The 13687-nt window shown below is 37.2% G+C and overlaps 1 protein-coding gene across 1 annotated transcript in view; it reads left to right on the top strand.

Annotated features, from left to right (window-relative positions):
• Positions 1-2842: 2842 nt before the first annotated feature.
• The window catches only part of LOC140225905 (rhophilin-2-like), a 72502-nt gene continuing 61657 nt past the window's right edge, over positions 2843-13687 (top strand). The window contains exons 1-3 of the mRNA XM_072305912.1: positions 2843-2995; positions 7774-8032; positions 12756-12854. Of these exons, the coding sequence (XP_072162013.1) occupies positions 2862-2995; positions 7774-8032; positions 12756-12854 (492 nt within the window). The 5' untranslated portion in view covers positions 2843-2861. The remainder of the gene's footprint in view (positions 2996-7773; positions 8033-12755; positions 12855-13687) is intronic.

The following is a 13687-nucleotide window of genomic DNA, read 5'->3' as shown; positions in this document are numbered from 1 at the left end:
GAAAGTTCCCGTCCCCTCTCTACTTCCCACAGTCGGACGAAACACATATAATTGGCTTCGATTTTAGACTTATGAGAGCTGAAACATGATGAGATCATGGTGCCGAAAAAGCCACAAATATTGAAATTGACATTAATGAATTATAGAAATGGACGTATTTACGCTAAAAGGAACTATGCTGCACGCAAATTCTATGCTTATAGTTCCTTTTTGCATAAATACGTCCAAATATGGATTATTGTGATAATATAAGTCTGTTCAGTAATGAATTATTTTCAAAATGAACACATGGTGAGCAAAAAATAGTTCTGAAATGAGTCAGAGACATCACAAATTTGATTGAAACGAGTTCCTTATGTCGTAAATCTTGTGTAGTGTTTGACAGGAACCAAAAGCCCATTGACATGATGAGACTCAACAGATGACTACCGATGAGTCACACTCCTGGCAAGACCAATTCGTAAATCTTGCGTAGTTCTTGGTAGAAACCAGAAGTCCATCGACATAATGGATCCTAACATACAGCTATCGATGAGTCACACTTTGTGGTGATGTTGTTGTTTGAATGTAGTCATTATTTATACAGGGTGTTCCAGAGCACCCGTCCACTATATTTTTCTCGGAAATGGCAGAAAATTGAGTTTCAAGACAATAACTTTCAATGGTAAATCAATGAATGAATGAAACGATGATAAAAATATTTACATCCCCCCCCAAAACCCCATGAGGGGGGGGGGGGGTTAACGGAGGCGCCCCCCGTTTGACGCGTATTTCCAATAGGAAGGGTATGTTGTGACTTTGGATTTAAATTTCATGGCCAAAAATAAGAACTTTTTGTTCCATGCCTTTTTTCCCCAAACCCCCATTTTTTGGAGTTGTGGGTCATTTTTGGGGCAAATTTCAAGCAGACACAGTAGGCGTTAAAATTATCCGATTTTCAAAATCTGAAAGTCTCCTAAGAGAAGAAGTCAATGCTTTTTTATTGATGTGCCACATGACCTTGTTGATCCAAAATTATGGGGGCCACAACTCCCCAAAAATGTTGAAGCCTTGAAGGCCCATAAGTCGAAAATTTTAAATAGCATTGTTATGTTTTAGTTTCAGATTTGGATTCTACGCAAAAAGTTACGTTGAATTGATATGGCGTATAACCTACTTGCCCCTTTTTTCCTCCAAAAATACACAGTTTCTTATGGGAAATTGGGGTTCTAAAGTAATTTGGAGCAAATAGGCCGTGCGCCATATCAATTGTACGTAACTTTTTGCGTAGAATCCAAATTTGAAGCTGAAACACACCCTTGCCGTGTGAAATTTTCGGCTTAGGGTCCTCCAAGCCTCAAAATTTTCTGGGTGGGGTGGGGGGGGGGGGGGGGTCGTCGCCCTTGTAAGTTTAGATCAACAGGGGATATGTGGCACATCAATTAAAATGTAGATCAATCAATAAAGACTTCTTCTCTCAAAGGACTTATAGATTTTAAAAATCGGATAATTTTACCGCCCACTGTGTCCCAATTGAAAGAGCAATCTTAAGAATGGTCCAATTTAGGTCCAAAAAAATGGTACAATTAGGTCCGCAGGGATTTTTCTAAAACAGGGTCCAATCGATACCTTATGATACCCCAAAACTCTGGTAAAAATTTTAGCTTGAGTAAATGCACGGTTTCTGAGAAATGGGGGTGGGGGGGGGGGGGTCAAAGTTGCCAAATCGCAATCGTTCTTGACAGCATTTTTACAGCAAAAAGACGGGAAAAATGGACGAAAAAGTTACACATTTGATGGGTTTTGGATGTGAATGTTCTTATTGGTCCCCGGTGCCTATATCCGCCTTCAGTTTAAACAATTTTCACCGCACCAAGGATCATAAATGGGGTAAATCCTGGACAAACCAGAATTCTTTGTCGAGCTTTTTAAAAATGGAAGTAAAATTGTTTGTCTCTTGCAGAGTTCATGGCTAACAATATTCCTATCGGTCCTTTATACATAAAATTAAGTTGAACTTTGCAAGTTTTTGTCGCACAGTGGTCCAAAAAGGGGGAACTAGTGGACAAATAAAGCTTCTCTGTCAAACTTTTTAAAAATGAAGTAAAACTGTTGGTCCCTTGTAGAGTTCAGATCCCAGACAAATCCATCTATTTAATTTTTTTGAATTAATATTGTATGTCAGACCATATCCTTTGCAGGACTTTGTTATAGATTAGATTTTGTAGCATTATTTGTTTTTGCTAATAATAATAAAATATGTGTGATAAGCTTATAATGTGTAATAAGCTTGTGTAAGCTTATTATGTACAAATAAAAAATTGCAAGCTTCTTTACAAGGTCACGGTACTAATCTTTAAAGAATTTATTTTTTCATTTGACCTTATTATTATTTTTACTATTATTATTTATTTTTTTCTCTCTTGTCTATATTTATATCATCCCAGCATAATGTTGAACTGAAATAAATGAGGCATTTAAAGTAAATATTTACAACACTGATGTGTGTGCTCGAACCGTTGTTTTTACTCTACTCTTGCATTGGCACAAAAAGAGATTTCTCCCTCACACCCAAAATGGAATCCTAAATCAAAACAGGATAGAGGCATCACAATAACAGGTAGATGGGAAGCAATGAACCCAATCCTATGTAACATGAAGAGAGTAGAGCAAGAAAGTAATAAAACACCCATCATTAGTGTATTAGAGAACAGAAAGTATTTCCGTTTCAGTCTGTTTCAATCAGGCATTGATAGCTCCATAGATATGAAATAGATAAAAAGGTCGGTGAGGGATGTAAAAGGGGTAAAGTACACAATCTGTTTCAAAATATCCCTTGTAATTAATAATTTGGTTTTTCTAATGTTTGATAATTTGATTGGATGTTTCAGGCAATGAGAACCCCAAACAGAGACAACTCTGGTATAGCTCTCCTTTTCCAATATTATAATCAACTTTATTTCGTAGAAAGAAGATTTTTTCCACCTGATAGAAGTCTCGGAATATATTTTGAGTGGTAACTTTTCATGCTTACTTTTCTCTTATTATTTTCGATTTATTTATTGATTGAACAATGAACGGACATAAGCCTAAGACAACAGATACAATACAAATTCTACAAGATGACAAAATAATTACAAAGTTCAAAAACTTAGTCAACAAAGAGATATAATAGTAGAAGAACTGAACTATAATAACAAAGGGAGATAACAGTAGCAAAATGAAGGAGTCATAGGAAGAGCATAGGGTCACAAGACCACAAACAGAAACAAACTGAACTTAATACTTTTGCGCGTGAAACCTACCCATATGCTTGAAAGAGCCATGATTAGAGCACTCCAACAGCTCTGATGGTAGCAAGTTCAACAGTCTGATCATCCTACACCTTGCTGAATCAAAGTCAAAATTGGTTCTAGCCTGAATCTCATGAAACTGCCTGCCTAACCGTAAAGTATAAGACACCTCACGTTGACGGAAGACAGGAAGCTCAGGAGACTGCAACAACCCATTCAAGATCTTAAAGCCGTAAACAGCATTGGAGTAGCTGTGCAACGAACAGACGGACGAAGTGTACGCCAAGACTAAAGATACATCACTGTAATCATGGTCGCAGAAAGACATAGGCATGCTTAATTTAAATGACACAAAATGCAGGATGAGATGTCGGGAAGACTCCAACTTATGAATGCCATATTGAGTAAAGGGGGACCAGATAACAGTAGAATATGTGAGAATAGGAAGACCCAGCGCATGAAATAAATATAGAATGGTGGAAACCTGAAATTTGGTGGACGCCCTTTTAATGAAACCAACCATCCTACAAGCTTTGCTAACAACCAAATCCATGTGATTTGAGAAACTGAAATCAGAGCTAAATGTTACACCAAGGTCTCTAACAGAATCGATCCTTTCCAGAGACTCACCGCAATAAGAGTAGTCAAAGGAAAGGGGAGAATGATGTTAAATTTTACATTTACCCAGATTAAAATGTAAACTATAATTTGAGACCAGTCAGACAAAAAGTCGAGATCGGCTTGAAAGAAAGCAGCATAATTCAGACTAATAATTATAGCATAGACCTTAAGGTAATCAGCATAAAGCAAGGCACAAACAAACTTTAACCCCAAAACAAGATCATTTATAGAAAGCAAAAATAAAATAAGGCCAAGATGGGAGCCTTGCGGGACACCAGGAGAAACCTCACTAGTATCAGAAAGGACACCATTCCACCTGATTTGTCGGGTACATTCATAAGATATGAGAAAACCCAATGGACAAAATTATCGTTAAGACCAAAATTCCCCAACCTCCATGAGTTCAATTGAGTAAAGAGTTCAACTGAACATCAAGAGTGAGTGGTCAAGTGCCTTATCAAAGTCGGTGTGCAAGACATCAACCTGCAGAGAGCGGTCAAGTGCATTGGCAACAAAATCACGGTACATTAAAAGATTTGAGACAACAGAACTACCCCTAACAAAGCCATGCTGTTGACTGCAGATCTTACTAGCTACAAAGCAATACAATTATGCTGCATAAAACTACATAGGCAGAATCGCTACTTCTTCAAAGGAAGAGAAGCCATGGAAACATCATTTCTGTAAGATATCTTAAAAATTCTGAGTCGATTAAGGGTCTGAAATGGAATGGGCCTGTTGCATGCAAGAGATACAGCCGCGCGAATAGACTTTTTAAAGGTTAAATGACACGAAAATTACGATGGTCACATTAAAAAAGTCTGAAATACACTCCTTACTGCGCAATTTGCGTTGTTAGGAACGCGCTTTTTCAAATTTCCCGCGTCTGGGGGCAGTTTTCTAATCACCGGAAACGAGTAAACGGCGGGCTCGGTGATTTCCGGAAGATGCCGAGTCGTTGTTGTTGTTGTTGTTATACTTTCCTTCAGTTTGTTTACAAACCCAACGTGATCTCTTATATGTAGTGGTCCATATACGCTTTATGCGCTAACCAAATCGATCAACTTTTAAATATCCAACGCAATCCTCCTACATTTCATTTCACAATATCACGAGCTCCGATTTTTAGGTTATGTTGTCAGTTTTAGTTGACCGGAAATGGCCGCGAGTTGCCGTTAATTGTTTCCGTTAGAAAACTGCCCCCAGACGCGGGAAATTTGAAAAAGCGCGTTCCTAACAACGCAAATTGCGCAGTAAGGAGTGTATTTCAGACTTTTTTAATGGGACCATCGTAATTTTCGTGTCATTTAACCTCTGCAAAGTCTATTCGCACGGCTGTATCTCTTGCATGCAACAGGCCCATTAAATTAGAGGCTGAGATTTTTACAGGACCCTGGCTTTTTTCAGGTTTTTTTTTTTAGGGAAGACAATATATCTTTTTTTACTTATACCTCCATGTTTGTTTCCTGCTCTACAACCTGATCAACCCAGAGAATAATTTCGAAAGAAAAGACTACTTACACCATTAAACCAGTTCTATAAAAAACTAGGCTTTTTTTGTAAACCAAGAACTTGCAATATGAATACACTTTTTGTTAACTCCAACCAAGTATCATATGTAAAAAGTAAATTTAAGTGAAATCTTTAGCATATGTAATATGCTTGAAGTAGAGAGCCTTAATCACATATTTTTCAAATGCCTCATACATAATGAATTTAGAAAAATCTGTATACCGAACCATTCAGAGAATCTAAATCTCCTACTTACGTATAACATAGACAGTACGGTAACTGTTTTCTTAACGCCGCTATGACAATCTGGTCATTTATAATGAATGAGTAGAAAATAATGCCAAGTTCAGCAAACATTGTATTACACAATGTCTAAAAGGTAGTAGCACTGATTATATTGGTATGTGGGGTGTAGCCAAGTGCAAAAAATAATGTAACATTTTCTATAAGAAAACACATACATTTTATTAATAAACTTTAACCAAAGCTTTTTGAAGCAAGCGCTTCATCATCAGGGTCACAAAGTATACATCACAAAGGCCATAATTTAATTTCAGACAAGGTAACAGATTTCAGTGGTAACAATTGAATACAAATTATCGGATCAAAACACTTTCAATATTCAAAACACATCAATGTATGCTTAGTACGTATTTCTCATCAGAGATGGCAGCACATTTTATGTACAGGGAATTACTTGTTAGATCTACCTCTTTTTGTACATTTAATAATTCTTCCCCTCTTTTTACCGCCTTAGTGATTTCATATTTTTCTAGGGTGCTTAGCATTTTTCTGTCCCTGTTTTTGTGTAGTATTTTAACCTTCATCTGATGATTTTTTGCTTTGATGTGCTTAAATATGTTCGAGGATAGAAGTGTCATGTGTTCATTAACTCTACAGTTGATTGAGCGCTCAGTTTTCCTGATATATATTTTCCTGCATGAATCACAATGTAAGCGGTAAATGCCAGTTACATTCTTGCTATTACCAGTATTGCCTTTACCTTTTTTTATTTTGTCGGTGACTTTCCATATCTGGTCTAGTATGCTGTTATTAGTCCTAAAAGCTGTCTTGTCTCTCAGACAAGACACCTCTTGTGCTCAGTTTTTTTGAAACATTTGCTAATTTTTGAGCTAACAGGGCGAAAATAATCAGATTTTACATACTTGTCATTATTTTTGGGTTTTTGGGCCTCATTGTTATTTGCATCACAGCACTGTTTTTTATGTCTCCTCAAAATTTTGTTCACAATATATTTAGGGAATTCATTAGTTTTAGCTATACTCTGGATAATTGCGATTTCCTCTTGTCTATGTTTATGACTAAGTGGAATGGAAAACACTCCATGTGCCATAGCACGAATTGCAGCGTGTTTATGGCTGTTAGAGTTATTTGAATGGAAGGGCATTATACTATTTGTAGCTGCAGGCTCATGGAATATTTTGAATTTGATGAGGTTATCCTTGTCAACAATTGCAGTAAGATTGAAAAAATTAATCTGGTTATTTTTCATATGTTCTATGGTCAATTGGATGTGTTTGGAGATGCTATTCAAGTATTTTAAGAATAAACTTATGATAAGGTCGGTCCCAACAAAACAAAGAAGGTATCATCAACATATCTGAATATTTTTTGATGTTTTTAATGAAAGGATTTTCATCCTTCATAATATTCATTTCTTCAAAATTATTTAAGAACACTTGTGCAATGGTACCAGAAATTGGTAAGCCCATAGCGACACCATTTTCTGCTTGGAATGTCCTACCCTTATAAATGAAATAGTTTTGATTGAGGATTTCTCTTGTCATCTCAACAAGCTCTTCCCTTTCATGGTCATTGACATGTCCAGATTCTTGAATATTTTGGTCTAAAATTTGAATAGCTTCGTCAGTGGGAATGTTAGCATATAAATTAACTATGTCCAGTGAAAACACTTATTGTCCTTTTAGGACTTTAAATTTATGCATCTTTTTGCAAAATGGGCACTGTTTTTAACATTATAACTATTATCTAAGTCTAATATATTCGTTATTATTTTGCTCCATTATGTGCTGCCATCTCTAATGAGATATAGGCACTAAGCATACATTGATGTGTTTTGATTATTGAGAGTGTTTTGATTACTGAGAGTGCCTTTAGTAAATGATCTTAATCTCCTGATACTCGTAATGCTCTTAATGTAGAACAATTCGGCTCTTACTTTTTAACCTTTTCATGCTTTTTGTAATTCTAATGTTTTCAAAATCTTTAATTCCTTAAGTAAAAAGAAAACAAATCTTTTAACACACTTCATAAACTCTCCATTTATATACTGGCAAACAGTAAAAATGAAGTAATTATCTCATACTATCTATTTAATATATTTTAGGTATGATTCATTGACTGGAGTCCCCAGCTGCCAAAAAACTGTTGCGTTCGAAAAAGCATGCGTGTTGTTCAACATGGCAGCAGTTTATACACAAATTGGTGCTAAGCAGGATCGTCTCACAGAAAAGGGCCTGGATCAAGCTGTCGATAGTTTCCTTAGAGCAGCTGGCACATACACCTATATTCAGGAAAATTTCACAAACGCACCTAGCATGGATTTAGCGCCTCACATGCTCGATATGCTGGTCCATCTTATGCTGGTGAGGAGTATGTTTTCGATACCTCGGATGCCTCTAGTAAACTGTGTATCTGATAATAATATGCGGTTGCGAATCCTTGTGGGCGTGCCGTGCAGTCTCCTTCTCAGATCTTTTATTTTTACTCTAAGACAACATTTTAATTGTTTTGGGTGAATTTGTAAACGTTAGTGCGGGAAACGTGGTGAGGTCTTGATAGTCGGGAGATTGAGGAGCTGTATCTATCATAAGCTTGATTCATAAGATGCTCAATCAGGAAACATGGTTGAAAGATTTTCACTTTCATTTTTTTTCATTTATGTATTTTTTTTTTCATTATTATTTTGTGTTAACATTGCCCTTGAATCTGTTAATTCCCTCTGAAAGCCTATGAAAACACTGGACAATGAGCAAGGTTTTATAGTGGTGTAACGCCAAATGTCCAAACATCCTTCGCAAATCTGTTTAGAATTCTTATCCGCCCCTCCTTCGAGAATTTTTTTTGTCTTTCAATTTTTTTCAGCTTGCCACAGTCTACAACATGAAAAGTGGCAGCTGAGGGGTAGCACATTCAAAGAACCGGGGATTACCAAAGCCCAGCAACCCTCAGACAAATGATCGAGGTACTCACCTGACTCCACCCCTCAGCCGCCACTTTTTGTGTCATAGACTATAAGATGCCTCTAGATACTGAATTTTTATTGTGCTTTTTCTTTCACTAATCAGCTCTCTAAACTGTAGATTTAAACCAATACAGAAAGAGAAATGGGTATTCATTGTACTTCCTGATTCGACGTATTTATGCTGAAAGGAACCAAGTTGTGCATGAACCCTACGGTGCATGAAAAAAAATGAAGGTTTGAAGTGTTCTGTTCCCCAGGCGGCAATCAACGCCTTTTGGTAAATATAAATTTTTGCCAAAATTTGGGCTAATTTCAACAATTTTAAATGGCTCCAAAGGTCAATTTAGTGATGAAATTCTCAATTTTAAGTTAAGACCTTGATGTCGTACAAAAAACTCATTTTTATGCTGAAGTCATGTTTTTACGAGAAAAAAAACGCAAAAGAACTTAAGTTGTAGAGGATTAAATTTCACTCTAGAATAACAGCTTTGTAAACAATAAAAATCAAATTAAACTAGAAAAATTCACCTCGATACTTATTTTTTTGGTGCTTAGGATTTCTGAGCTCTCTTAATGTGCAGGTATAAGTGACTGATTTTTCATGAAAATAAGTTGAAAAAGGGTCAAAATGAACTGTAGACAAGTGCTGAGGATACAAATGTCATCAGAACTTCCTCAGTTTGAAAGGAAGGTCCCCTTTTTCTGCACAATCCTCCAAAAAGTGCACGGCTTGAAAAGCAGGGTCATGCAATAGTAAGGGAGAAGTTGGGTTTGGCCCGGAAAAAATTGCGTACCTAACTTTCACTCTGTAAACTTCATCAGTAGGTCGTCCTGAACGACATCCTAAGAGTTAAACATTGTCGGACTCGGGAACACCCTTCAAAGTACCTAAGATTCAAAATGGTGACCATAACAAGGGGGTCCGGGAAATCGATATTTTAAACGTTCATTCGGTGTCATGTGAAGTATCATTTCCTATGTAATTTTGGTCGTAGATTTCATATTTGAACTCAAAGAGGCCCCCTGGTCAAAATGGGCAGCCCAAATCAAAGATGGCAGCCAAATGGGAAAGGCAGGAGGTTGCCATTCTTTTTAAACATTCACATAAGTAACGAGGCAAGTGAGGTGTCTCTATTTCCATGTATTTACGGCTGAGGAACCTAAATTTGATGATGAAAATGTATTTAACAAAATGAATTAAAAGAAACATAGGACTACGGAAGAAAGAGGTGTGTGAAAAAACGGCCAAAAATGCCTCAAGGCATTTTCGAATTTTGATCACTTGGGGTGATACAGTAGCTTCCTAGACGCCCAAAACCGGTCGCCGTTTTGCTTAGAAGCGCCGGGTTGCGACGTTGCCATTTTTTAAAGTGGAAACCTTTAAAAATCCATATCTCCGCCGCATCTCAACCGATTTCAATGAACTTTTTTAAAAATGTTCCTCTTAAATAGAGCTTTCTAGTGGTATATAGTTTTCTGGGGTTTACTTGGCTTTAAGTGGCACTTACGCGGTTTTAGCACTTCTTGATAGACACAAAAATGTAGTTTTTATTTTACCACGATCGTGGAATCAACGGAATCTAAACAAAAACCAGTCTAAATGAAAGTTCAGATTCTCACCTTTCTAACGAGCACAAGATCATCCCGGGGAAACGTTTAGTTTCCGAGATATGACCGCTCAAAGTTGGTCACATGCGCTTTTGTGCAATGTGAATGCGCCTTATCACTAAGTCATTCGCGAACTGGGGGTCCCTTATGTTCAATTTACGTTGAAAAAATTACACAGAGCAGTAAGGTGTACAACACGAGCCGTATTTTCACCTTCGGCTGCTGATGTGCGACGTTGCCATTTTTTCAAGTGAAAACTCTTAAAAATGCATAACTCCGCTGCATTTCAACCGATTTCAATGAACTTTTTTTTAAAATGTTCCTCTTAAATAGAGCTCTCTAACGGTATTTAGGTCTCTGGATTTTATTGACTTCAGGGCGGCACTTAGGTCGTTTATATGGTTCTTTGCAGAGATTTTTCATATAGAAAATAGTGTTGCTATTTTTTATTTATATATATATAAGAAAAAAAATAAAAAATAGCAACACTATTTTCTATATGAAAAATCTCTGCAAAGAACCATATAAACGACCTAAGTGCCGCCCTGAAGTCAATAAAATCCAGAGACCTAAATACCGTTAGAGAGCTCTATTTAAGAGGAACATTTTAAAAAAAAGTTCATTGAAATCGGTTGAAATGCAGCGGAGTTATGCATTTTTAAGAGTTTTCACTTGAAAAAATGGCAACGTCGCACATCAGCAGCCGAAGGTGAAAATACGGCTCGTGTTGTACACCTTACTGCTCTGTGTAATTTTTTCAACGTAAATTGAACATAAGGGACCCCCAGTTCGCGAATGACTTAGTGATAAGGCGCATTCACATTGCACAAAAGCGCATGTGACCAACTTTGAGCGGTCATATCTCGGAAACTAAACGTTTCCCCGGGATGATCTTGTGCTCGTTAGAAAGGTGAGAATCTGAACTTTCATTTAGACTGGTTTTTGTTTAGATTCCGTTGATTCCACGATCGTGGTAAAATAAAAACTACATTTTTGTGTCTATCAAGAAGTGCTAAAACCGCGTAAGTGCCACTTAAAGCCAAGTAAACCCCAGAAAACTATATACCACTAGAAAGCTCTATTTAAGAGGAACATTTTTTAAAAAAGTTCATTGAAATCGGTTGAGATGCGGCGGAGATATGGATTTTTAAAGGTTTCCACTTTAAAAAATGGCAACGTCGCAACCCGGCGCTTCTAAGCAAAACGGCGACCGGTTTTGGGCGTCTAGGAAGCTACTGTATCACCCCAAGTGATCAAAATTCGAAAATGCCTTGAGGCATTTTTGGCCGTTTTTTCACACACCTCTTTAAGCTCAGACATGTGTTTCGCACTTTTATCGGTCAATGTGTTAACACATACTCTCTTCCAATTCTCATGTGTCTTCGCTGTTCTGTAGCAATCCCTGCACATGATTCATCCTGTTTTCCTATATCATTTTCTCACTCTTGAACATCTCATAATCTTAATCTTGGATTTTGGACACTCTTCTTGATGAGGGGGGGGGGGATGCTTTTATGCCTTCATGTGTAAAGTTTTCGACTAAAACATTGGAATGGAGACACCTCATTTGCCTCGTTACTTACGTGAATGTTTAAAACAAATTGCAACCTCCTGCCTTTCCCACTTGGCCGCCATCTTTGATTTGGGCTGCTCATTTTGACCAGGGGGACTCTTTGAGTTCAAATATGAAATCTACGACCAAAATTACATAGGAAATGATACTTCACATGACACCGAATGAACGTTTAAAATATCGATTTCCCGGACCCCCTTGTTATGGTCACCATTTTGAATCTTAGGTACTTTGAGGGGTGTTCCTGAGTCGGACCATGTTAAACTCTTACGATGTCGTTCAGGACAACCTACTGATCCTACTTCTCCCTTACTATTGCATGACCCTGCTTTTCAAGCCGTGCTCTTTTTGGAGGATTGTGCAGAAAAAGGGGATCTTCCTTTCAAACTGAGGAAGTTCTGATGACATTTGTATCCTCAGCACTTGTCTACAGTTCATTTTGACCCTTTTTCAACTTATTTTCATGAAAAATCAGTCACTTATACCTGCACATTAAGAGAGCTCAGAAATCCTACGCACCAAAAAAATAAGTATCGATGTGAGTTTTTCTAGTTTAATTTGATTTTTATTGTTTACAAAGCTGTTATTCTAGAGTGAAATTCAATCCTCTACAACTTAAGTTCTTTTGCGTTTTTCTCGTAAAAACATAACTTCAGCATAAAATCGAGTTTTTTGTACGACATCAAGGTCTTAACTTAAAAATGAGAACTTCATCACTAAATTGACCTTTGGAGCCATTTAAAATCGTTGAAATCAGCCCAAATTTTGGCAAAAAATTTTTTTTACCAAGTAGCATCGATTGCCGCCTAGGGAGTGGAACAATTCAAACTTTTATTTTTTTTGATGCATCTAAATGAACCCTATGCACAAAGCTCCGTTCAGCATGAATACGTCCAATTAGATTAGCCAAGCCACACGTAACTTGAATTTTTTGCTTCCTCAGGCTCAGGCACGAGAATGTTTGTTTGAAAAGTTGGAACTGCAGTCAGAAGAAAAACGGAACATGGACGTCTGGCTAGATTTAGCTCAAGAATCTGCTCAAGTAAGCGTGATACCAATCAAATTGGAATGCAAGATAGTGTTATAAAAATAATTTCCACATCTTGTTGGAAGAGTCATCCCTTATTATGCATGTGCCAATTAGTGTCCCGCAGTCTTGCATACTTTTCAATGACTTCTTAGTAGCGGAGTGACGCATTGCAGGGGATAGCACTTATAACAGCAAATTTATGTGTGCGGGCTGTGTTTTACATAAAAACAGTTCCTTTCATTTATCACCACCAATTACGTTTTGGGCTCTCTGGAATGTAAATAACGAATCTTAGTGAAATAGTACCGCTTGGAAGCTTATCATGTGCCATGGCTGAATGTGTTGTAAGGTGGAAGGAGGGGGAGATGATCTAATAATACCACGTCCCTGAAAGAAAGATTCTGCATCATTAATTGGCTTGAAGAACATCTAAAAATTTCAAATATTGAGCCTATAGCAGCAATCTAAAGTTAAAGGACAAAAAACAGAGAGTGTGATAAAATGTCTCACAAGTAGTTGCTCGATGTGTAAAATGGGATTGTTGCAGGCAAGAGATACAGCCAACTGAATACACTTTTCCAGTATAAATTCACTTGAAAATCACGTTGGGCACATCAAGAAAGTCTGAAATTCATTCCGAAGCGAGTAATTTGTGTAGTTTGTAACACGCTTTTTCAAGTTTCCCGCGTTTCCGGGCAGTTTTTCTCACAGGCACCCCGGACCAGGTTTGCACAGGCATAGGAGTAAGAAAGAACCACCCAAAGTAAACAAATGATTAACTAACTTTTTCCATTGTACGATTTCATTTGTTTTAAAGCGTTTGTTTCCTTTTTCTTTTTTATTTT

The sequence above is a fragment of the Bemisia tabaci genome, unplaced genomic scaffold (assembly GCF_918797505.1).
Source record: "Bemisia tabaci unplaced genomic scaffold, PGI_BMITA_v3".
Taxonomy (NCBI): Eukaryota; Metazoa; Arthropoda; class Insecta; order Hemiptera; family Aleyrodidae; genus Bemisia; species Bemisia tabaci.
The sequence above is the reverse complement of the archived record's forward strand: the minus strand, read 5'-3'. Positions and strand labels throughout refer to the sequence as shown.